A 27,266-nucleotide genomic window follows, 5' to 3' on the forward strand; every position below is an offset into this window, starting at 1 on the left:
CCAGTTTTTACAAAAGGAGGTGGAGATGGAATTTCCCTTGAGGTGGTGTCTGGGGAGGCTTTTTGATGAATTCCAAGATGTGACTATATGCTATAAAGTCTGGGAACCAGTGGTGGGAATTATAATCTCCCATTTCTAATAATTGGAAATTTGACTCCCAACAGTGTTCAAGATTGGTGTTTTCATGACTGCTGCCATTACGTCACTGTCTACTGCCAATGTCTTTTTTTCTGAGGACCTTATTTCTTCTGTGAGTCTTGTTTGGTATAAGCAGCTGATGGCACAGCTCTGTATTACTGCTGAGGGTATTGTTGCTCATAACCCTTTTGAGGGTGCTTATAGCGTTGATTTTGATAGGATTTATATCCTCATTTCAAAGTCAATTGCCCACTTCCTCTGGCACCTCAAAAGGACTGGAGTCTAGGCTGGAGAATGCTGAGAGATCTTGCAGTTTCGGTGTCAGTATTGATCAATTTGAGTTCATCACCTACATGCTTACCCAAGAGTGCCTCCCCATCATACAGCAAGTTTAAAATCTTACCTTGCACTTCTCAGGTTTAAACAATGCCGATTTCAACCATCCTTGCCCAAAAGAACAGTTGTACCTGCCAGTTGCCAACATCGATTTCACAATCATTCAAATCTGATAATGCTTGCTTCCCTTCTTGAAGTATTCTTTGCTTCAGCCTTCTCGTTTTCTGGCAGCAAGTCAATAGAAGTACTGATATTTGATGACATATGCCTCTCATAACACCTGGGGATCATCAAGGAGTTGGCCAGTCTGACTGTGGTTGCTGCCATCGCAGAAACCCTTTACCCTATGTTGTTGAAACACCTCCCATCCATCTCTGGCAGAGTGGAGTATAGGTTGGATGGATTCCACAATCTTCGCTGGCCAGCTTGCAATGACCATGAAGTGGGCTCTAGGATAAATAATCAGGCAGGCATGTGAATCATCAGGAGCTTTATATTTTTATTTATATGAGGGATAACCTCAGAAACTGTAGCTGTATTTTTCATTAATTACATCACATCATTTTAGCTAAAATCTAATATCAGGAAAGCTTTGACAGACTTTTGAGAAGGCTTAAAGTCATACAAAAACCATCTGGTTTTTTGACTGGAATTGGTAAGTCAAACATTTTGAATGCGTTTTGAAGAGTGCATGAAAGCCACCAATATTGTCCCATAGTGATTTAGCTGGATGGGCAGCAACTAGTGGAGAGACAAGTCATAAGTAGCTGTTACACTGTGAGCATTCACCCTCTTCTCTTTTATCATCAGAATAGAATAGGAATCTTTGTCGGCTGGTGGCAATGTGGTCCTTGATTGAGGAGTTTGTGACAGTTGCGATCTAGGACTTGGGAAAAAGAAACAGTATGAGGAGTAGGAGGCCACACAACTAGTGATTGTTGTTGTAAATATGGTTGTTTTGGTTATTTGGTCTTTGAAGGCTCTGGAAACATTCTGCAATAATCAGGCAATAAAAACCTCAAGTCTTTAACAAAAGCTCCTGGGACTTGCATCATCTCCTTGTGGCACAGTACTTCTTGCTTGAAAGGCTAATTTTCTTCGAGAAACTGAATACATCTAACTTTGCATGTTTCTCAGGTGTCAGCCTGAGAAGGAGAATATTCGCCTTCCATATATCCACATCTTCCTCCTGATACTTGAAATGAAGAAATGTTAGACGGGGTTAAAGCAGCATCTGAATCTTCAATATCCAATCAATGGCTTGGTGGTTGAAGTTGAAGGTGGTTTCTGGCATTAACTGGCTTTTTCTGATATTACATTGATTTTTCCCCGCCAACAGAGCCACCGTCGTCGCGGGCTTTGAAAATCTAAAGGGCCTCTGATGTGACTTTTTTTTAAACCTTCTAGGGAGTTCTTGTTGGTTGGCCTTGTGATCTGTCTCTTTTTTTTAGACTTTTTGGTTGATTCTGTGGTACCCTCACTTTCATCCCCAGAAGCATGAGTTTCCTTGACTTTGAATTTCTGAAGACAAATTAATAGTCTACCCTCTCTGTTCAAAGAAAAGGTATCATATTTCACAGCTTTTTAGACTGTGAGAGGGGAGAAGGCAGTAGATTCAACCCTTGTTGGGTGTCTTCAAAATGTACTATCATCTGCCTAAAAGTACCACAAGGCATGAAATAGGCCTTTTTTAGATGTTTCTGACATGATGTTTAGTGAGAACTGATGTAAGAAATTGTCTTCCAATAGATTAACTCGGGTGAATTGAAGCAGCTGAAGATTTAAGGATTTCCTTAAGTAAATTTTGCAAAGTTCCAGGCAATTCCCTTCAAACGACGTGCGACAGAAGATCTGAAATATGGTAAACTCTTAGGGGAATGGTTATAAGTCTGAATGGCTGAAGTTTGGTTCTTTTTAAATGATGTGTATGTGATACTAAAGTTGATATTTTCTAGCCCATAGAGGGTACATATATTGCATTACTGCTTTCTAATTATACAGTGCGACTCCTACTTCGACGACAGAGAATGATTCAATCATGTAAATTTAAGAAAGATACTGTACTAGAAAATAATAGTTCCTTGTAGAGTGTATATTGAGCAGTGGATGCCTATGAAAATTCCACTGACTATTTTGAAACAACTAGCTTCAGTACTTGTGAAACTGTATGGGAAAGGTGCGGAAACAAGGGGTAGGAATGGTTGAGAGTGAACAGCATGCATAGCCTTGACTACACTTCGAATATCTTGGGAAAATGGCAGGATATGGCGCCAATCTTAAAACAATATTATAAGGCGAGTCAGTTGTGTTATGTGGTAGCAAGTTTGACAGACAGATCTGTTACATATACAATATAGATTGCAGAAAAGCTGGCACCACAAGAGCTACTACTGCTGCCAATATACTCAGACATTCATATTGTACCTATGCCTACTCGTGTCCAAACTGCATGTGATGTGTGGAACGCAGCCACTATAATCCCAGGGTACAGGTGCATGTATATTCCAGGGCAGAGGTTCAGGAGGCCTGACAGCACAGGAGGTGAGGTGTCCCATTAGCTGAGCCCAGACAATTGCTCGTGTGTAGGTATGACAATGGCAGTTTACTGGACTCTGTGACATGCGCAATATCAAAAGCACACATTTCCTGACATACATGGAAATAGCTCACTGATTTAGGAAGGTTTGACAAGAGTTCTCCACGGAACCAGATGAATGCATGTTAAACATGTTGTTGATTAGATTAGTCTATGGGGCAGGTTCATTCCTGAATTATGCAGTGTCCATATACAGACTACAGTCAATCCAATCATTTTACTGAAGAGTATGGGACTCAGGCTATAGAAAGTACCTTCAGACAGATAACAGCAGAGAGTGCTTGCCGCACGTAGAACAGTTTCCATGAACGCCAGATTAAAACGTATGTACTACAAATGTATATATACAGTGTACATGACCCCACAATGTCTGTAGAAGATAAATGTGAACTTAGATCGGAAATGGTCTGATGCAAAGTTGTAGAAGGATTTTTTTGGGCACATGATGAAGTTGTAATGTGGTAGTGTTGTTCTGGGTGGATACTGGTCTCTTCCAAAAAGATGCGTTGATTAACTTTAGTAGACAGAAATAAGAGTAAACTTTCCACCAATTAAAGAGATGCACACCAATGAATTGGAAGCCCAAATGGACCCTCCAAAATGTCAAGAGCTGCATGAGCTCCATAAATGAATGGTGACTGAGGTGGGCCAAAGGCAGAGGAAATTCGAACAAGTGGCTGACAGTGGAATAATCATATGTGATGTTGCCCTTAGCCTATTAGATTCTTCATTGGATATGCCGCAGTCTTGCAATTCTGTATGGCTTTGCATGCTTGCTGGAAAGGAAACTGAATTATGTTACCTATGTGTAGTGTCTTAAGACTGTAAGTGCCAGTACCTTGTGGTTCTGGGCGGACTCAATTAAAGATTCATTATACCATTTCGATGAGGTGTTATGGTTTAGTGATTAACTGTTAGGAGAATGAGAAGTTCAGTTGAATGTTTTCCTCAGGTGAATAAAGACGTCAGTTACGACCTCTGTGTGTGGCATGTTAATTTTGCATGCTACTGGGCTGGTGAGGACGCTCCAACTGGCAACTAGTGTGGGATCTGTGCCACGAAGAAACAAGACTGGTCTTCCTGAGAGTATGCAACACTATAGCTCACTGCTTGAGTGTGCCATATGCACTTCTTCAGTGAAAAGCAGTTTGGAGTTGGCATGTGGGGAATCGCAGCCCCGCTCCCGCCTATGTATGGCACTCAAAGAAATCAAAGGCCCTGCAGAGGAGTATCCCCGAAAGCCCGCCACAAACTCATTGGTAAGGCCGTAAGAAGAGATACTGCGTCACAACTTAGCACAGAGCCATCATCGATACAAAGCGAAACATGCTAAAGGCAGATACAACTAGGTACGAAGCAAATGCACAAGACAGTGATAACCAGGTACAAGAGACAGAGATTCACTTACAGGCAAAAAATAGACAAAGTTCAGTACGGGCCTCAAGAGCAGGTGAAATAACTCAAGTGCAAGCACGGGGGTTGTGCTTGTAAAAGGTACAGCTCCTATAGACATCTGGAAGGCCTTTGAATTGTGAAATTTTTTAATGTCCGCTGACGGGAGCCCGAAGTAGGATTCAGCTGCATTCCTCCAACCACCACCATGATTCAACAACGCCAAAAAGCAAAATACTGCCACCAGATGGACAATCAATCAAGACGTTTGTCGATTTCAAAGATGCCCTTCAAGAAGTAGACGATAAGCAAATCATTACGTTACGTACCTGAAGAACCTTGCCGGTGCTGGAGTAAAAGACCAGATAAAGAAAATTTCACAGACTGAGACAATGTTGTACCATCAAATCAAAGAAGCATTAGGAGCCAAGTGCAATCCGATGCCAAAGGTTGACTAAGAAAGGTACATTTTCAATCAAACGAGACAACCAGTTGGTGAAACAATGGATAACTTTGTTGAGAGACTTGATGTGACTACCAAACATTGTAAATGTAGTGAATTTAATGATGAAGAAGCCATTCGCCTCAGAGTCATTGATCAAGAAGATGCATGCTGAGAGAGACCCTAAGTTTTGTGCTAATGGCTTCAAGAGCCAAGAAAAGAGCCGACGTGCAAAGGTTTTGGAAAAGAAAACCACTTCATAACGGTTTGCAAGGCAAAAGAGAAACCAAGTGCATCATGGTGAGACGAGAAAATGGATGCCAGAATGTTCCAAAGGCATTCTTGCCACACCTACAAAGAAAAAAAGCAACCTCAATTGCGACAGGTGTAAAATAAACAAAGTTGTTTGTCATCAAGTTCATCCAAAAAAAGTTCTTCACTATCGAGCGACAGTGAAGAGTGTGAATGTGCTATGATTATGTTTGCCAAACGGTGACATGCACATGTGGTCTTGCTGCATGCAAAGAAGATGATTGAACAACAAAAAGAAGTGAGTCAACTAAACAAAATAATCAATTTGGACACTTCCCAAAGATCACACTGAAGGTCAACAGTTTCCCCAAACCCTTTGTAATTGACAGCGGTGCATTAATCAATATAATGAAAATTTAACAGTTTAACAATTTGCCACACGTACTGCAGCCCAATGCATCAAACATTAAGGTATACACATGGGCTGCTTTAAAACCTTTGCAGAGTCAAGGATCATTAACGGCGACCTTACAAAATAAAAAGATGTCTGTGCAAGCCCCAATTCAGGTTCTTCAAGGGACTTCGTCCACTGCATGTCTACTCAGTTTTGAAACTGCTGCTGACATGGGAATAATATCTATCAACTATAACCTGCATACATTATCTGGAAATGTGAGTCAGTTCCCGACATTATTTCATGGCCTGGGAAAGCTCAAGACAATGAAGGTGCAACTTCACATCAATTAAGACATCCAGCTTGTTGCATAGTGACACCACAGAATAGCATTTCACGTGCGAAGAATCAGTAAAAAATGAACTAGAAACTCTGTTAAAGCACAACATCATTGAGCGCTCCACTTGTCCCACACCATGGGTACCGCCCATATTGGTAGTGCCATAAAAGGACAGTGGAGGTGCAGTGTGCATTTGCGCGGATATGCGCCAATGCAACAAAGCAATTGAGAGGGAAAGACATCCAGGTTCGCACATTGCTGACATGATTATGCGACACGCCAACGTTTTCTCCCGTTTTGACTTGAACAAAGGATAACATCAACTTGAATTGGAAGAAAACTGAAGGTGCATTGCCACTTTTTCAACATGCGTTGGTTTGTTCACAAACAAAAGGTTGAGTTTTGGAGTGTCATCTCCTACAGAAATATTCCAAAATGTCATATGAAGAATAATTTAACCTGTAACGCATGCTTTAAATTCCAATTTTTAAAAAGGGCTGTCCGCTCGCCCCATCAAATTATAGACCAATTAGTCTACTCGATACTACCCAGAAGCTGATGGGCCGAATCCTGCTGGAGAGATTACTGGGCTGGATGGAGGAAAACAAAACTTTGACCAACCTCCAAGCCGGTTTTAGATCAGGGGTCTCGACTCTGGACCAGATCTTTCGACTCCAGGTCCTATTCTGGAAAACTGCAAGAGTAGAGGGTGGCAGCCTCTACCTTGTTTTTGTGGACCTGCGGGCCGCATTCGATCTGGTCCCTAGGGAGAGGCTCTGGACGGTGTTGGAGGAACTTGGTCTCCCTCCTTACTTACTAGATGCCTTAATCCGGCTTCACACTGGGAACTACGCCCAGGTGAGGTGTGGGAAAAACGGGGAATTATCCGATCGTTTCCCTGTTACCCGGGGAGTACGCCAGGGTTGCATACTGGCCCCTACCCTCTTTAGCTTATATGTCAATGGCCTGATAGATAGACTCAATTGTGTCAGGGATAACGATGCTCCACTCCTGGCTACTGGTAGGGTGCCCGCTTTGATGTTCCCGGACGACACTTTGTTGTTGTCGCGGACATCATCGGGCATCCAGCGGGTTTTGGACGGGTTTGTTTCCTTCTGCGCCTCGCGGGGCTTGGAGATCAACTTGGAGAAAACCAAGTTTATGATCTTCAACCCCCCGAGGCGCACCCGCCCAAACCCCACATTGAATGGAACCCCACTTGAGCGAGTTAAGACCTTTATATATCTGGGGGTGACTTTGACTGAATATTTTACATGGGACCAACAAGTCTCTAGATCCTCCTTGAGACTTGCACAGATTATGGGTGGCGTAGGCAGATTCCATAGCGCTCAACTTTTAAACCGGCTACCCCTGCCCTAGAGATATACAAAACACAGGTCAGGTCTGCAGCCTTATATGCTGCTGAACTCTGGGGACACACCAATGCATGTAATCTAATGAAAGTCAAGCACTCTTTCATGCGACATCTGTTTGGTCTTCCACAAAGCACGCCCCTGCTACCATTACGCCTGGACCTGGGTCTGGAACCTATTACTGATCTGGTGGCAGCTCGACCTCTGCTCAATTGGAGAAGGCTCTGGTCTGTGCCGGAGCTTGAACCGTTTAGAGCAGAATTCAATACTATTTGGGGGCAGTTAAAGAACAAGAATATACCTTGGTTGGTACACGTTAAGACTCTCCTTTACCAAATTGGTCTTCCCCAACTTTGGGATACACCGGAGGACAGCTGCATGAGGATGCAGAGGACTGTACTGGTGGCAGCTGTAAAATCCCATAACCTCAAACTGCTACACTATTCTACTTCCCTGAGCAGATTGTCCACTGAGTTCCTCATAACAAAAGTTGAATACTGGATGGAGGCGTTTTTGGACCTGGTGCAGCCGCCACTGGCAAGAAAACTATATATTCAATTGAGGCACGGCTCCTTACCGGTTGGGGCATTCACATCCAGATGGACAAAAACGATGAAGGCTAATTGCCCTGCCTGTAATCACGCCAGGGAAGACATTATACATATCCTCTTTTTTTGCCCAGCATACAGTGAAATTCGGAAGTGCTGGATTATCCCATTATGCGAAAACCTGGGTTTTAGACATTGTGTACATGCCTGTAGAGTCCTAACTTATGACACTGCCCCTCTCATTGTTTTTGCCGTTTCCCGGTTTTTATTCGGCATGTGGCGGAGAAGAACTTCATTTATCCAAAAGGAATAATGGACTACTGTTTTTATGCTTTACTATTCCTTTGATAACCAACGTTTAATAACTTTTTAATTCTGAAGTATTTATGTTTTATTATCCTGCTTGTACATATTTTATTGCACTTTTATGGTCTTTGACCGAAATAAAGTTATCAAAGTGAAGTGAAGTACAGTGATGCTATATTGGTATTTGGGACAACACAGAAGGAACATGATAAGGCCCTCAAACAAGTGTTCCAGTTACCTACAGATGCAGGTCTCACCCTGAATGCAGAAAAGTGTGAATTTCACAAAACCAAACTCAAGTTCTTAAGGCACATAATCTGTTATGAGTAAATGACACCTGACCCAGATGAAGTAAAAGCACTGTCAACCACCCTGCCCCCAAAAGATGTTACCCCGCTGAGGAAAATTTAATTTTGCCTTGTCATGTGTGCCTACGTGTTCCACATCCTATGTAATATGTGCATGATCGATATGCATATATCCCCCTATGATCGATTAAAGACGCAATTCTAGTTGTGTCCAACTTTAGTATGCCAGTTTCCAATCCCCGTGAAAGCAACGAGTATTAGGCCTATGTTGCCAACGTTTTACATTATGCACGTTTATTCATTGAATTGTCCCCGTTTCCAGGGCTCAAAGAGGGCTCGGACACCAGATTCAAGCTCCAGTCTCCTGAAACCATTCCGAGGAGCGATGCAGCCCCCACCTGCATCCCTGACCCTTCGCTTACTTCCTGCCGCGCAGCGCAGTGCCCGGCCTGGCTCTGCCTGCCTGTCTGCCAAGAATATGTTATGCCTCTAGTTATCAGTTCAGCTCTCCGTCTTCACATTCCTAAGCTAACGAACCGCATAAACATCTTCAATTATAGTCTAGTCTTTCTGTCTCCATGCAAGTGAATTACTGTATTAATATTCATAGAAGATTCATAGCACACGCAATACATGTAGAATATATGCCTACACCAGCCTTAGTGTCCAGTAGCCTTTGCTCTGATAACTTTTAGATTCTGTCAACATGTACTCCAAACACAAGATACCAGATATGCTATAGGTACATGTCGTCCTGACATCGCAGACTTTCGTCTCCTCTTCTAGTGTAGAAGTCAGAGCCCCCAGCTCTCCCCAGTTACACGTCATGGCCCGTTTGCGCGCACCACTAGGTTAAAGGTTCTAGCTGCCCAGGTAGCCCCCTCCATGTATCCACCCATTTTATGACACTTCTGTGACGTTCTCATCACATGTCTTCGTGCACGCCCTGTGCACGCCTTCTTTTCACGCCCATGTGTTCTTATCTTACGCTTGTCACTTGTTACGCCTACTGTATGCAATGTAATTCTAATGTTTTACTATATATACCTTGTACTGTTAATGAGACGTGGCAGCTGCCACTCGTGCCATTCTATTTCAGGCTGTTCAGATCCTGTCCCTTCCCTTGTGCCTGATTAAAGCCTGTTAGACTCAGATTCCCCGGATCCTGCCTCTTATTTATTGAGCTATCTGTTTTATTAATGTATTCAAAAATAGTACCGGTAATTAATTATTTATTTACCACATAATGGCGCCCGAACAGGAACGAGCCCCTTCCCCACGCGCCGGCGATGTAACGCAGGCCCCCTGACCCTTCTACAGCCGTGACGGAACTCTACCGTGCACGTGCAGATATTTCTGCTTCATCAAGTCTCCCTCAGGCCTACGGAGGAGACGGAGACTGCGGTCCGGCATCCAGACGAGGCGGTGAGGAATGCGGTTCGTCCCGACCAGAGCCCAAGCCGAGAGAGCAAGGTCCGAGGTATCCGGAGGCCCACCTGTAACGAAGCCCGAGGTCCGAAGCGCATGCGTAGTAACCAGACGTCGTAGCAGTCCAGTCCAGTCCGAGGCCTTCAGTTTCTGCTTCCCGGTGAGTACCGTTGCGGGGGAAGTATCTAGACAGGTTCATTAGTTTGTTCCTGGTCCGATGGGTTTGGGTACGCAGATCCAGTCCGACGTGTCCACCTGGGTGGATACGGTATGACGTGTCTCTTTACGAGACCGGTATGTTCTGTACTGTTTTAGCAGTGCATCCAGTAATTCTAGTAAGTCCGTTCTCGAGAAATTCAAGTGTTATGTTTTCAGTGTATCAGGTAGTATTCTGTTCGAACTGTTATTAATGTATTTCTATGTCGTGGTATGAGTGATTTGTTTGCCATTCCATTACTGTGATTATTGTGTATTGTGTTTAGTTTAAGTACGACCCGATTATGCCTCTATTTTCGAAATTACGTCAGATCAAAACCAGAAAAGGGTTACTCGAAGAATCAGTTCCTGTCCCTCCTAGGGACAGTCCTGGACATTTTATGTATCACAAGCATGGCTTAAATGCCATATTATATCTAGACTTATGGGTGGATTACACCAAGGATCTTGAAGAGAAATATAGATGGCCTGTATCAGGTACATGGGATGCCGAGTGCATCATGCGAGTAGAAGAAGCATTACGGAAAAAGAAAGCCAGACAGTCCCAGAAAGATGCCATCGAGTTATGGCGCAAAGAATCTCATAGAAGAACCGAAAAAGAATTCAGAAAAGCAGAGTTAAGTAGGGAATCCGCAGAAAAAGCCCAAGAAAGGGAACTCCTAGAAGAAGGTGAACGAGTTAGAGCAGAACAGTCAGACAGACAGAGAAATGCCCTTATTAAAGGTATGTATCCTCTTCTTGCCGAGGGCTTGCCGAAGGCAACCCCGGAAGCACCCTGTAATTTACCGCCACCATTGGTCCCGATTATGCTACGTCATAAACCGACTGCAGCTGAAATTTTTCTTTCGTCCTACTTGGATGATACAGTCCCAGAATATACAAATCCTATTCCGCCCGCTCACCCGCAGCACCCTGTCAATAATGTAATTCCTGCTCCTCCAGCCACTGGTCCCGGGGACCAAGTTAATGTGCCAGTGCCCCCGGACCAGCCCACATTAGGTGTGCCCGTTTTGCCAGCCACTCTACCAGCACGTACAGTATTAACTGACGATTCCAGTTCAGGAGGTGCGGGGGGAGGTGCTCCTATCACCCCGCCTCAAGTAAGACGACTGACGCCGCGAGAAGCAGCGTTACAGCGTACGCCAAAAGTGGCTACATACGCAGACCTCAAGCGACTTCTTACTGACTGCATATATGATCCAGTTCCAGGCGAAGATCACATGATATTATATTCAGTACGTTTAAGACGGGTTGCCAACTTTTTGGCCACCCTGCCCGACATGAAAGAACATCTAGACAGAATATATCATTTTGTCCGTACAGGGGAGAATCCAGGAAGTATTCACGAAGCTATGGCACACAGGAAAGCCGAGATTCAAAATATGATTTTACAGTTCTTGATTAACTGTTTAATAAGAGAACAAGATTATCCTGATAAAGACCAAGACGAGATGAAAGGCCTGACTAGGTGGAGTGACAATATAGCCGAGGGAAAACACAAGTCACAAGGTAGTATAGAAAATATGTACAGGAAAATTCGTAAGGAAATTATAAGTATACACCAAAAGGAGGAAGCAAAAAGAGCAACCGAGAAAGAGAATGACTCTTCAAGTGAAGAGGTAGATAGCGAGAATCCCTCCAGAATAGCGTATGTAGGTAGAACTAGACTTTCTGACAGACATTCACGCCTAGATTACAAGAAAGTTTTTCCTCCTCCCGTACCAGAACAGTGTTCTCTTGAACAAGTATTCCAGGCCACCGATAAAATTCTGAAATTACGAATAGGTTATAGTGAGCTTAGTACCATGCATGAACAAGAACTAGCCCGATCAGCAGTCCGATGGACTAGTGATTCTACCACGTTTCCAGACGAAATAGTGGCCCAAACGTTTCTGAAACTGCCCCCAGCCGAGCAGCGTCTGGTGGGTATGTATATGATCCAGCACCTCATTACCCTGTATGAGGATCAGCATTCTGATCCAGGTCCTTTACATGATGTACTGAACGAGTTACTCCTAAACAGATGGAAAGGTCTAGGTACCGATTTAATTAGTGTCATTTTAGAACAGCGCCACAAATACAGAACGTTCCTGAATCCACATTTTGTTCCTGTTCCACCCCCAGTAAGGAAATCATTCTACATAGATAGACAGAATCCGTTGAGAGAAGTACATCCAGTTAAGGGAGAGGGGGGTGATCTAGAACGAGTATTTGTTTACACCCCTATCACGAAAATAGAACTTCTAGAAATGAAAAAGTTAATACCCTGTCACGATAAAGATCCAGCAGGGTTCCACCGTGAACTAAAGGACATGCTCCGTATGGGAGAATACACGTATCCTGATATCATTAAAATGTTAAAGGTCCTGTTGCCTGCGGGCATATATGAAAAACTCAAAGAAAAAGAATGGGAGGTGGGAGAGAAAAAGATGGATTGGACCGCATTAGAGACTGAAGATAACACACGAGTTCCAGGTACCGGTCTTGGGGAAAAAGCTAAAGCATTACCCGAGTTGTTAATACAAGTCTTGCCAAGATTACTAGCCACGAAAAAGGAAGACTGGGATGCCATCTCAGCCTGTAAACAGAAACAAGACGAAGACACTAGTGATTTTTATTCTAGATTTGAGAAATGTTTCATTATAAATAGTGGTCTGAAAACAAGTAGTGAATCGTATCCACATCTTTTTGTTACCAAACTAGTTGAGAATTCTTTACCACAAGTTAAAAATCGAGTACTGAAAGTCGAAAGTACCTGACAAGCTAATACTCCGTCACAAATGCTCCAGATGCTCCAGTATCACCAGAACAGAATTAGGGAGGAGCAGGAACATGAAAGGAGACGTATGAAAGACACGAAAATGAAAGTACTAGTGGCACAGTCTGTTCCACAAGACAGTCAGAAGAGGGGTCCGAATCAAGCTAGTCATCCGGCAGCTCCCGTTAAAGGGACCTGCAATTACTGTAAACAGCCAGGTCATTATATAAACGAATGTGCAGTTCTGAAACACAACATAGCTACTGGTAAAACGAAAGAGAGACCACGTCCGCCTAGACAAGAACAGGTTCCGCAGAATTCTCAGCTACCGCAGAACGCAGAACAGACAGTTACAGTACCGCAGCCTATAGCTGCCACACAGCATGTTACACAGCAGATGTACCAGTATGCACAGTCAGAATATCCAGATTACCAGCAGTATTCATGAAACAGCCTAGAGAGGGAGGTTGGCTTGCCTCTCATCGAGATACCTGTAGATCAAGAGGGTCCCTATGTACACAGTCAAGTATTAGGGAAAGACAGAAAGTTTCTGATTGATACAGGGGCAAGTAGGACTACCATCAGTCATGACGAGGTTCCAGGGGCTCCACTCTCAGGCTCTAGAAATGTTTCCCTTGGATTTTCAGGAAAGCCTATTGTTAATGAAATATCGAAACCAGTTTCCCTAGAAGTTGGTCCATTGTCCCGAACTACAGACTTGTTACTCACGAAATCATGTCCAGAGAATTTACTAGGCATTAAGACTCTGAAAGAATTAGGAGCAGTTATATGCTGTTCCCCAGAAGGAGTACGATTGTTTTTGCGAGATTTTAAAGGTCATTATGTATTACGTGATTTTGATCCAAGATTATTGAATGTACCTCAGCATTTATGGGCGCAAGGTCCAACTGATCTAGGTTGTATGCACATTACACCCTATCGTGTCACTCTAAAGCAAGGGGTTGTATTACCACGAATCCGACAGTACAAATTGCCACCTGAGGCTGTAGCAGCCTTATCCAAAATTATTGACGAACTCATTGCTCAAGGAGTAGTTGTAGAAACTGACTCCAATGTATGTAATTCTCCTATCATTCCGATTCTAAAACGTGCAGATCCCAATGCACCTCCAGTTTATCGATTAGTGATTGACCTTCGAGAACTTAATAAATGTATCATACCCCAGTACCCAGTGGTTCCAGATATTTCTTCCCTATTGACTGCCATTGATTCCGAAGCTACGTTCTTTACTGTTATTGATCTCAAGAACGCATTCTTTAGTGTCCCCATTCATCCAGACAGCCAGTTTCTTTTCGGCTTCTGTTTAAATGGAAGGAGCTATAAATTTACACGAGCTCCTCAAGGTTTCACAGAAAGTCCTAGCATTTACAGTCAAGCACTTAAAAGACAACTAGACAATATTCACATGCCAACTGACACTGCCCTGCTCCAGTATGTCGATGATCTATTGATCACAGCCCGTTCTGAACGTGACTGCGAACGTGCGTCACTTACAGTCTTGTATTTTCTGGCCGAGATGGGGCACAAGGTGTCCCCTTCTAAATTGCAATTCTGTGTCCAGCAAGTGGTCTACCTAGGACACTTACTGTCCAAGAGGGGTAGGCAGTTGACACCTGACCGTATCCAGTTAATAGCACATCTTCCACAGCCCAAGACTCAAAAGGAGGTGCGAGCTTTTATCGGCCTCACTTCATACTGCAGACAATGGATTCCTCAGTACGCATATCTAGCCAAGCCACTGATACAGTTAACGACACAGGAGGCAGCCACATCGACTGTCCTCCCTTGGACCCAAGAACATACACTTGTTTTCAATGAGTTAAAGAAAGCTTTATGCCAAGCACCTGTTCTAGCGACACCAAACTACAGTAAGCCTTTTACACTTTTTGTTACTGAACGTGATGGTACTGCATTATCTGTTCTCACACAAGATCAAGCAGGACAATACAAGCCCTGTGCTTATTTCTCTAGCACATTAGATCCGGTGGCCCAGGCTCTGCCTGCGTGCCTCAAGTCAGTTGCAGCCACAGCTCTAGCTATCAGACAAAGTGATTCCATAGTGTTAGGACACTCCCTGACAGTACAGGTTCCACACTCCGTGGAAGTTCTTTTAAACCGAACACAGACTCAGCACTTGACAATTGCACGTTTAACAGGATATGAACTGACATTGTTTCAGCCACACATAGAAATCAGACGCTGCAACATTTTAAATCCAGCTACATTGTTACCCTCAGTTACTTCAAATCCTGCCACACATGACTGTGTGGAAGTTGTTAACACCATGACAAAGCCAAGACAAGACTTGACCGACATCGCATTACCTGATCCCGACCTGACACTTTATGTGAATGGTTCATGTATGAGAACAAGTACAGGAGAACTAGTAGCCGCGTATGCAGTGACTACTGAAACTGAAGTTATAGAAACACATCGTATTGACACCCTGTCTGCTCAAGCAGCAGAGCTCGTCGCTCTGACCCAAGCCTGCATACGAGCCAAGAACCTGAAAGTAAACATATACACAGATTCACGTTATGCATTCGGAGTCGTACACGACTTTGGAGTACTCTGGCAAGAAAGAGGTTTCATGACTTCTCATGGAACCAAGATTCAGCATGGCCCCCTCATTCAAGCTCTGTTAGATGCAATACATTTACCGACAGCTATCGCTATCATGAAGTGCAAGGCACATACGAAAGTCACTGATATCATTTCCCAGGGTAACGACCTGGCAGATCGAACAGCCAAGCTTACAGCTCAGACTCCAGACATTCCAGTTAACACGACACAGACAGACATTCCCGATCAGACTACTTGTATGACAGTTAAGGACCCTACACAAGACGTACTAGATATACAGTCACATGCTACTCCCGATGAAATCAAGAAATGGTCTGAACAAGGAGGGGTCCAGACAGATCAAGGATGGTTGACGAAGGGAAAAGCCACATGGTTTCTCCCCGACTCTATGGTTCAAGCCATTATTAACACCGCACACAGTCCAGCACACTTGGGAGAAAAAGCCATGATAGACAGTATTCAGAACCTTTGGTTTAACAAGCATTTACGAGCAGCAGCCAAGCAGAAAGTGCGTACCTGTATGATATGTTGTCAGTTCAATCCAGGTAAAGGTGTTCCGGTGGAACAAGGTGGATTCCATCCTCCTGACCACCCTTTTGAAGTCCTCCAGATGGATTATATTCAGATGGATCGATGTCGAGGTTTCAAGTATGTCCTCGTAGTTGTATGCGCTTTGTCCAGATGGACAGAAGCATATCCAGTCCCAGATTACACTGCCGCGACCACTGCCAGGCAGTTGGTTCGTGAGTATTTCCCCCGCTATGGATTACCTAGGGTCGTGTATTCAGATAACGGCCAGCCATTCTCATCCGAACTCATGAAACAAGTATCCCTTCTGTTAGGGTACCAGTGGAAGTTCCACTGTGTACGACATCCTGAAGCAGCTGGTCTTGTAGAGAGACATAATCAGACTCTGAAAATCCGCATTGCCAAAATATGCGCAGAAAAAGGCGTAGATTGGATGGTAGCCCTGCCAGTCGCCCTTTTTTACATGAGAATGGTCGCTCACTCCCGTTCAGGTCTCTCACCTTTCGAGGTAGTTTTCGGTCGTCCCCCAAACATGTGGGGTACACCTAGGCCACGTACAATTACAGATGTTGACAGTAATATGCTGACAGATTACCTGGCTTCCTTGATGTCTGCACTACTCTCTTGTCGTTCACAGGTCGCCGCTGCTTTTCCCGACAACACTCAAGTGAAACCGCACGAGGTCATACCAGGCGACCTCGTTTTGATTCGTAATTTTGATCGTTCCAGTCCGCTGGAGCCCCGCTGGAAAGAGCCAAAACTCGTTCTGCTAACAACAAGGACTGCAATCAAGGTCGAAGGTCGCAAGGGGTGGTTGCACTCCAGTCACGTGAAGCGATTCCATGGACTCTCTCCAAAAACTGTTTTCAAAGACTGCCCCGTTTTCAAGGACTGCCCAGATACTGACTCTAAACTTCCTCTGTTAGAGAAAACTCCGCAGCAGGAGTATAAAGAAAAGTTAAGGTCTAGTAAGTCAGCCAGTTTAATTGTCTAAGTCCCTCTCGGGTGAAACGGTTAGACAGGTTCCTGACATGTATGAGATAGACCAACCCAGTGAGAGAGTTAGTCAAAACTCTAAGAGAATACGTTATTGTAAAACTCTTCGAAGTCGATGTATTATTACTCTATTATTAATGTTATTTCTGAGTCTTATGGTTACCTGCATAAGTTATGCCTTACATCTATGTTTTCCTATTAATTCACATGTACATATGTTCTCTAATGTTACAGTAGAGCACACATTTAGTGAACTGCCTCCTCACGAGTTATCCTATCGTCTTGCCATGCACAATAATACTTTTATCCGAATGTTACACTACTCACACCAGACCAGCAATACCACAAATTGTTGGGTGTGTGGTCGACTCCCCCCTTTCCAGACACCGAAGGGAGTTCTGCCACTCTTTCCCTACCCGTTTTCACACAATGGTTCGTGTGGAGCATGGTCCACGTTAACGTCATCTTCGGCTGATATGTCCCTTCTGAATAGAACATGTTTCCCAGACAAGGAAGGTCTTTCCCACAGAACAGGGTTAGATCTAGAAAATGAAGTATATGATCTAGGTAATTATTCCTCGAATTTCATGGTTTTGAATGTTCAGTCCGAGACTACTCCAGATTTGCCTGCTATTACAGTTCTACCAGTGAAAGGCGAATTATGTGTCAGAAAGAATGGTTCAGTACATCTAGGACACAGTGATTGTACTACTGTGGTCAAGTATAGTGACAGTGGGAAATCTACTTTCAAAGCCTCACGTCATTCATATTTTGTGTGTGGTCAGACCGCATAGGTACGTCTGCCCCTCGATTGGGATGGAACATGTTACATTGCCTTCCTACTGCCACCAGTTTTTCTAGCCCCATCCGATTATCACAGAAACACACATCTAGTACACGTAAGACATAGAAGGGAGATCGAGTCCCCAAATTGTCGATCAGACTGAAACTGCTTTAGAACAGTATCAAGACTTCAATAAAGGTTTCTTTTTCTTCATAGGTCCTGTCCAGAATAGTAAGCTAATACGTAGGCTAACCAGAACCCTTGAAGCAGTAGTGAATGAGACTACTTCCGCTCTAGGTAACTTAACTGAAGAGCAATCTGCTATGAGATTTGTTGTGCTCCAAAATCGTCTCGTCCTTGACGTCATACTGGCCGATAGGGGCGGAGCTTGTAAAGTCATCGGATCTAGTTGCTGCATTTTCATTCCTAATAACGCACCGTCTGTTTATTCAGCTATAACCAGACTTCATAAAATTGCCCATCAGTTACACCAGAATCCAGGCACCTGGACATGGTCCGGTTGGCTCTGGAATATAATATCTGCCTGGGGATGGAAAGTATTATCATTCCTGGGTATAACAGTAATGATCATATTCAGTTGCTGTCTCTGTTTACAATGTGGCCCTGCGATTTGCGGCTTGTGTACTACCTCTTGTAGTCCTAGTCCTAAGTTCCGTTCCAAGAACATTCGAGACAAGCAAATGATGCTATATGAACAGATAGATGGTATCATGAATATTGATGTTTCCTGATGGAAACGTAGGGCACAAGGAGGGAATGAGGAAAATTGAATTTTGCCTTGTCATGTGTGCCTACGTGTTCCACATCCTATGTAATATGTGCATGATCGATATGCATATATCCCCCTATGATCGATTAAAGACGCAATTCTAGTTGTGTCCAACTTTAGTATGCCAGTTTCCAGTCCCCGTGAAAGCAACGAGTATTAGGCCTATGTTGCCAACGTTTTACATTATGCACGTTTATTCATTGAATTGTCCCCGTTTCCAGGCCTCAAAGAGGGCTCGGACACCAGATTCAAGCTCCAGTCTCCTGAAACCATTCCGAGGAGCGATGCAGCCCCCACCTGCATCCCTGACCCTTCGCTTACTTCCTGCCGCGCAGCGCAGTGCCCGGCCTGGCTCTGCCTGCCTGTCTGCCAAGAATATGTTATGCCTCTAGTTATCAGTTCAGCTCTCCGTCTTCACATTCCTAAGCTAACGAACCGCATAAACATCTTCAATTATAGTCTAGTCTTTCTGTCTCCATGCAAGTGAATTACTGTATTAATATTCATAGAAGATTCATAGCACACGCAATACATGTAGAATATATGCCTACACCAGCCTTAGTGTCCAGTAGCCTTTGCTCTGATAACTTTTAGATTCTGTCAACATGTACTCCAAACACAAGATACCAGATATGCTATAGGTACATGTCGTCCTGACATCGCAGACTTTCGTCTCCTCTTCTAGTGTAGAAGTCAGAGCCCCCAGCTCTCCCCAGTTACACGTCATGGCCCGTTTGCGCGCACCACTAGGTTAAAGGTTCCAGCTGCCCAGGTAGCCCCCTCCATGTATCCACCCATTTTATGACACTTCTGTGACGTTCTCATCACATGTCTTCGTGCACGCCCTGTGCACGCCTTCTTTTCACGCCCATGTGTTCTTATCTTACGCTTGTCACTTGTTACGCCTACTGTATGCAATGTAATTCTAATGTTTTACTATATATACCTTGTACTGTTAATGAGACGTGGCAGCTGCCACTCGTGTCATTCTATTTCAGGCTGTTCAGATCCTGTCCCTTCCCTTGTGCCTGATTAAAGCCTGTTAGACTCAGATTCCCCGGATCCTGCCTCTTATTTATTGAGCTATCTGTTTTATTAATGTATTCAAAAATAGTACCGGTAATTAATTATTTATTTACCACACCGCTATGGTCCTTTTTGGGCATGTCCAGCTATTGTTTAATGTACATTGGTGACTTTGCCACAGTGAGTGCCCCATTCAGAGACCGGACTAAACAAAATGCCCAGTTCTGATGGTCCTCTGAATGCGACCAAACTTCAAAAGGATAGAGCATTCTATTGAAAATGCTACTGAGATGGCTTACTTTGATTGTAAATTGCACACTGATATTACTGTTGATGTGAGCCCTGTAGGGCTACGAACAATCCATGCTCAGTATAATGGACATGCAAATGCTCCAAGACACATTGCGGCGTATGCTAGCAAAAGACTATCTGAAACAGAGTGTGCCTATTCCAAGCCAGAAAAGGCGACTCTGGTAATGGTGTGGGCCTGTGAACACTTTCATGTGTTTCTTTATGGAAAGCATTTCGATGGACCACCAAGCCCTGCTCACCATATTAGGAAACCCAAAAACTAAGATGCCCCCTCGCATTTAGATCTGGGGTTTGTGTTTACAGGAGTATGACTACATAATTGTGCCTAAGCCAGGCAAGAAACCCTGCAGATTACTGCTCACGAGTACCCTTACATTGGTGCAGCTTGCTATCAAAAACAGCTGAAGAGTACATCAACTTCATTGTAAGGTCGAGCACACCAGCAGCCTTATCCATTGAACAGATTGTTGCTCCTGCAAATGCCGATAAAGACATGCTTGCTCTTAAAGACATTATTTCAGCACTTTCGTGAAGACAAAGTGTTAGACCTCTAAGTGAAGGTGATGAATTTCAAAAGTGCAAGAATGTACAGGAAGAACTGTCTGTCAATAAAGAAGGCATTGTTTTTATAGTCATACCCAAGAGTCTCCGACAGCAAGGTATTGAACTCACTCATGAAGGACATTGTGACATTGTCACCACCAAAAGAGCCCTGAGAGATTGAGTGTGGTTCCCGCACTTGGGTGAGCAAGTTAAAAGGGAACTAAAGGAGTGTCCCCTATGTAACTGCCTTTCCTTAAAGTGACCTAGAATCAACTAAACATATCTGATCTTCCTGTGCATGAAAAAGATTAGCCGTTGATTTCTTTGGGCCCCTAGCAAATGGACATCAACTTATGGTAGTCATTGACGAGTAGTCCTGTTTTTCTCTAGTGGAGGAAATGCCATCAACAACACATAACATGGTTATTGAGAAGTTAGATGACGTCTTCGAACACGAGCATCCCAAACATCCTTCAATCTGACAATGGCCCACCATTCGATAGCAAGGAGTTCAAGGAATTTTTACCTAGACTCAATGTCAAGCACTAAAAGAGTACACCCATGTGACCCAAAGCTAACAGTGTCATAGAACGCTTTATGGGCACTCTAAAGAGAGTCATTCAAGGTGCATCGATGGAGGGAATCAAGCTGAGAGGCTTTATTTCAAGCACTTCGTGCCTTTTGCTCGACTCCCCATTTCAGCACTGTTGAAAGTCCTACCACCTTGCTGTTTGGGCGAGCTGTATGAACCAAACTACCACAGTAGACCAATGAACGAACTCGAACTGCTGACGAGGTTCATGCCACTGACACTGCTCAGAAATGCCAAATTAAGACACATGCTGATCAACGTTGGAGAACTCAGGAAGTCATCTTCAACAAAGGTGACTGGGTTCTTGTCAAACAGAAACTGAAGTAGAAAACAGATACTCCATTTTCTGTTACACATCTGAGATTTCTGACGTGCAAAGGACATATGATAACGGCACAACGTCCTGGAAGATCCATCACCAGGGGTTTGTCAAATTTCATACATCTATCTCGCCATTCATCGTCCCCTGTAATGCCAGATGAGGCTGCCACACCTGACAGCCCAGATCAAACATCAGCTTCTGTACCCTCAGCCTCAACTCAGGATGCATCTCAACTACCTCAAACCATGTGGTCTGGCTGAACAGTGCAAGCATCTACCAACGTATCCAAGAAATATAAAATGCTGCTGTTGTTTACACATTTTTATTTAACTAGGGGGAGATGCAGTGTTTTAGGACTATGAGCACCAAGACCACGTGGTTCTGGGGAGACTCAATGAGAGAATTGACTAAACATTTTGGGAAGGTGTTAAGGTGTGGTCAATAACAGTTAGGAGAATGATAAGTTCAGTTTAATGTTGTACCCTGGTGAATAAAGACTTCAAATATGACCTCAATATGGGGCGTGTTCATTTTGGATGCTACAGAGCTGGAAAGGACACCACACTATGCATATAAATACTGGAAAACAATGCTGGAGACCACACTGCATGATATTACTGATTCCGTCAAATATTTCTCTGCATATCCATCAGGCAGTGCTTGATGAGAATATTTTACTTTCAGTACCTTCTTGACAAATAATGAAGATATGCAAAAAAATGCTGACTTCTTGGCGTTACTTAGGTACCTTAAAATACATAAAAGAAAACATACCTTTAAATTGAGAGGGACTTTGAGATGGTATTACCAAAATCAGCAAATAATAACATTGCAATTTAAGTTATTAGGTGACATCAAAACTTTATTAATGATCCAGAGATATAACTGCATGCACAAAGAATCTCCTTTGATTGTTTACCCATGCCCCTAAGTGCAATCTCTTTTCCTTCAGCATGACAAAGATGAAATAACATGGAAAGAAGATTAAAGTATTCTGTATTTTATCTCCGCCTTCCTCGTCATGTTCCCAGATGTTCCAATTTTCAGATCACTTCAATATATAGGCATTAATGTGGTCCTGCAGAAAAAGGAGAAAAAGGACAAAGCTCTGCGGTCAACTCTCACAAACCTAGGAATAAGAATGACTCTTCTATGGAGACAGGTTTCTGAATACCTCACAGATGTATATTCTGCAAGGGTACAGGATACTCAGATTCACTACATAACTGCATGAAAGACTGGTATTCACTGTCTACACATAGAAAGCTTCACTTCAATATGTTTAGTTAACTATGTTCAAGTTTGGGTACAAGCGTAAGTAAATTAGATATATATAACACCCTACCTGGAGTTAGGTATTAATGTAACCTCAGTACTTCTCTTAATGAGCTCCTTAATTGACTCATGATGGAATAATACACACTAAGAACACTCTACCTCACACATGCAAGCTCCCAGTAAGCCTACTCATGCATGCTCTATTGACTTTCTAAGTACCTCGGTACAGGTGTGGGGGATCCGAGATAGTGGCTGAGTGAAGACCTCTGGAACTTACCTCCACATCACTCCAACCCTCAAACGAGCGCTGATGTCGAGCGGTGCTAAGAATGCGCCCTGGTCCTGAAAGCTGGTCTCGCTGGTGTGAAGGAGAGCGGGGGCTGATTGAGAGACGAGTCAGTGGGAAAACTGAGAGGAAAAACTGTTGATCGCGCAGGGAAGCACTCGCCCAGTTGCTGCTGACAGCAGTCTCAGGCTGGGGTAGTTCCGACAAGAGCCGGCTGGAGTCGCTTAGCAACCAAGACGCCGGATTTGCGGAAGTGCAGTGCAGGAAGACAATGGCTATGGCAGCGCGAGGAGCACGATGCAAGACACACGCAACAATGCAGGTGAACCAGACCCGAAATCGAACATGGAAGTGAAGAAGTCCAGCCAAGTCACGGGTAAGAAGAGCAAAATTAATAATGGAAAAAATGCTAAGTCCCTCGCCCCAAGTAGTCTACCTGCAGGAGAATCGGGGAAAAAACAGACTGTGATTACGAGTCTGTTTTCAAAAAAGGATTTGAGTATGGAGGAGGGAGAACAGAGGAAAAAACAGACAAATGACTTTGTCAATAGTGAGAATACTGGTGAAATTCAGATGTTGACTCAAGAGAACCTGACGGATGCAAACAACATGCAAATCTCATGGGGGTCAAGTAATGAGAATACGGTACTGAGTATGGATGATACACCCATATTTGTTCAGCAAGAGAGGGAGAGCAGTAAGGAAAGTAACCTGTCACAGCCTACTCCTTCCAATAATGATAATATCGAGGCGGATAAACAGGAGAAAGACCTCAGTGCGAAAAAGAAAGTAAATCAGTTGCCACTCATGCTGGCAGAAGGGTTACATGAAGGTCTTTTAGATACCACAGAGTTGGGCTACCTGTCCCCCGATCTTATGGAGAACTTTTTCTCGCTGAATGAAGAATCCTGCGACTCGGAGGCCATTGAATCGCACAGTGGTAGCAGCGATGATGGGTGTGCAGATACCTCAACAAGTAACTGTAGCCTACAGGGGGGCAGAAAGGTATCCAGGAAATTAAAGAATGTCTTGGAAGGGAAAAAGAACTCACGTAAGCGGGGCTGAACTGAGGAAGAGTACGAGCTCGGGTGGGACTATTCAGACACGCAGCCGCATTCCTTGTTGGGTTTACATGGTTCAGTGAGCTTAGACAAGAGACTTCAAGGGGGCATGGTGGTCCATAGGGACCCTGAGCAGACACCCAAACCCGCATTAGCTACGATCCTGCAATCGTTAAGTGTATTTCAAAACGAGGTTAAAACGGAAAATCGGCGTGCCCGAGTAGCTGCAAAAAAACTACATGGCTCAGTGCACAAAATTGGGAAGACCTGCACTGAAATAGCGAAAGGATGAGTATGGTGGAAAATTGGACAGAAGTGCTGGAAACCACAGTCGACGCCTTAAAAGAGTTGGCCTTACAGGAGAGTCGGTAAAAGACATTAGGTAGAAACTGAAGGAGGCAGAAAACCGCCAACGTCGGAATAATATAACGATTTTAGGGATCCCCGAGAATAGTGAAGGAAGCAATATCCATGCATTTACCATCAACCTGTTCAAGAATGGGTTTCCAGAACTAGCACAATGGGACTGGGACAGAGATATTCAACGTGTGCACAGATTCCCGAAGACAATGTCTAAGCGCCCTCAAAATGATCAGTCATATCCTAGAGGGATTTCGAAATATTTTGGAAACTTTCTGCTGCAACAGGCGGTGTATGACCTGGCAAGACCTAATAAAAAACAAACTGGGAAAGCTTTTCATTTTTTGCTAAACCGGATTTCGTGCATGCCACAGTGGAAAGACGCAGGAGGCTCCGGCAGTTGATTACACCGTTTCAAAAAGCAGGTGCAGTAGCTTTTTTCCAGAACCCTGCAAAACTGAAAGTAATCTGGCAAGAACAAACCTTGTTTTTTACATCAGAGATACAAGCTGAGCAAACACTGAAGGAGATCATTGCAGGGAAATCTGGACCTTCTGAGAGTAATCAATAGTTCCTTTTGATATTTTGTACTATTGGGATGTTTTTGTTTGGAGTAATTTTGCTATTCGGGTGAATATTCAAGTAGAGGATGGATATATTTAAGGGAAGGGGGTGTGGAGAGTGGGTGAGGATGGTTAGACACTATCACACAGGCTCAGGATTGAGCCTGTCGGCTTAGATAATGGTGGGGGGTGGGGGGGTGGGAAGGAGGGACGGCAAAACTATGGGGATTTTTTGACACAAGGTGTATTAGATAGGGGCAGAGTGGGGGGGTCAACGCGAAAATACAAATATCAGAGAAGGGCAAGAATGGCTTAAAGTGAGGGATACTGCTACAGTTAAGTATGGATCGGGTGAACATGTACTATCATGGCTGGGTTGAAAATTCTGACTGTTAATATATGTGTCCTTAAAGACGCAAAAAAAGACAGAAAGTAGCTATTGGATTACAGATGACTGGGGCTAATATCATATGTCTACAAGAGACACATATTGAGGGCTCACAACGATATCTGCTTAAAACACTAGGGTATCGGCTTATTACCGCTTCAACATAGGGGGTGAGAGCCAGGGGGGTGGCAATCTTGGCAAAAGGGCGTGGTCTACAATTTACATGTTCATTAGCTGATAAATTGGTACGGTGGGCGATCACAGAATGCCACTATGATAATGGGGAAAGTAAATTGACTCTAAGTACTATCTATGGTAATGTTAGCAATGACCCAGATGTGCTGTCTAGCGTGGCTAATGAACTGACTCACTGGCCTCTCCCGCTGATAGTGTGTAGGGATCTCAATTCTGAATTTGCCAGGGGACTGGTTTGCGGACCCAGGCTTTAAATATCAAAGTAGGAAACTAAAAGTCTTAAAGGCACTGAAAGACATGTGTGTGTTATATGGGCTGATTGAAGGCTGGGAATTAGAGCACTCTGGGGATCCTGGATATACCTATTTCTCTTATCCTCATTCTCGGCATGCACGGCTAGACTATATGCTTATGTCTACTTCCTTGAGGTCTGCAAGTATAATAGAAAAATGGCTAAGGGTTTTATCGGATCACGATCCTCTAGTGTTAAACCTAGAATATGGAGCAAATAAATCGAAGTCGAGCTCATAGACTTTCGAAAGAGCATTGTTGGGTAATGAGAAATTTTGTCATCATATGAGGGGATGGATCCCGGGATTCTTGGAGGATAATCTAGGTAGTGCAGCAATAGATGTGGTTTGGGATGCCCTAAAGGCGGGTATTAGAGGGGAGACGCTGCAGTTTTCTCTTAGCGCCAACAAAGAGGCCAAACAAAAGATGGCGACTTTACAGCGCAATCTGAGTAGGGCTGAGGGAAATCTGATTAAGGATGTTCAGGAGGGGCGAGTAACTGATAGCGAATTAGGTCGGGTGGCAATTGCAAAAAATGATATTATCGATATTTTAACGGAGAAAGCGGTAGCAAAGGCAACAACACATAAAGAAAAAATATATGAACTGAATGAACAAGTGGGCCACCTACTGGCGGTTCGCACCTGAGAAGAAAATTCAGCTAATATAGTAAAAGAGATTAAGGATCCAGAATTGGGCCTAAAGACTGAATCCTCCAAAATAAGAGCCGCATTTCAACTATTTTCTCAGGATTTGTATGAAGAAGTAGAGAATCAACAGGGCAAACCTGAGGCATATTTAAATCTAAATATTCCGGCAAGATTCGAGAAAGAGGATCAAGAAAGTTTAGATAATTTACCAGACTGGCAGGAGATCTTTCTCACTATGAATAGTCTAGCTAAAGGGAAAACAGCTGGTATAGATGGAATCCCAACGAAGTTTTATGTTAAATTCTCATCCCAACTAAATGAAATAATACAGAAGTCATTGGTTCATATTTTTCAGGGGGGGAGGCCACCAGCCTCATGCTCATCAGCTAAAATTGTAGTCTTTTAAAAAAAAAATAAAGATCCTATAAAACTTGGATCTTATCGCCCCATCAAGTTGATAAACGGAGATTCCAAAATACATTCCAAACTATTAGCAAGCCGACTGGCACCAATCATACATAAAGTTGTATCTGGCCGGCAGTACGGGTTTATCCCCGGGAGATCTACAATTGATCACATACAAAGGGTAATTTCTATCTTTGATTTTACGAAGGTTAGATGAGACCCTATGGCACTTATATTACTCAATGCTGAAAAAGCTTTCAAAAGGGTCTCCTGGAAATACCTTTGGGCTGCAATGTCACATAGTGGGATTAGTGAGGGATTTATAAAAGCAATACAAATGCTATAGGTGGAACCAGTAGCAAGGGTGATGATTAATGGGGTATTATTGGAAAATATAATCATTACTAGGGGGACGAGGCAGGGGTGCCCTTGCTCTCCTCTTCTATTCGCGATTTATAGCGATCC

At 43.6% G+C, this 27,266-nt stretch overlaps 1 protein-coding gene across 7 annotated transcripts in view; it reads right to left on the reverse strand.

The window, feature by feature from the left end:
* Positions 1 to 22,165: 22,165 nt before the first annotated feature.
* The window catches only part of LOC144768536 (uncharacterized), a 1,350,740-nt gene continuing 1,345,639 nt past the window's right edge, over positions 22,166 to 27,266 (reverse strand). For all 7 annotated transcript variants that reach the window (XM_078652300.1, XM_078652297.1, XM_078652293.1 and 4 more), the window contains one exon: positions 22,166 to 22,402. In XM_078652300.1, coding sequence (XP_078508426.1) covers positions 22,373 to 22,402 — 30 coding nt within the window. In that variant the 3' untranslated portion in view covers positions 22,166 to 22,372. The remainder of the gene's footprint in view (positions 22,403 to 27,266) is intronic.

The sequence above is a fragment of the Lissotriton helveticus genome, chromosome 7 (assembly GCF_964261635.1).
Source record: "Lissotriton helveticus chromosome 7, aLisHel1.1, whole genome shotgun sequence".
Classification (NCBI taxonomy): Eukaryota; Metazoa; Chordata; class Amphibia; order Caudata; family Salamandridae; genus Lissotriton; species Lissotriton helveticus.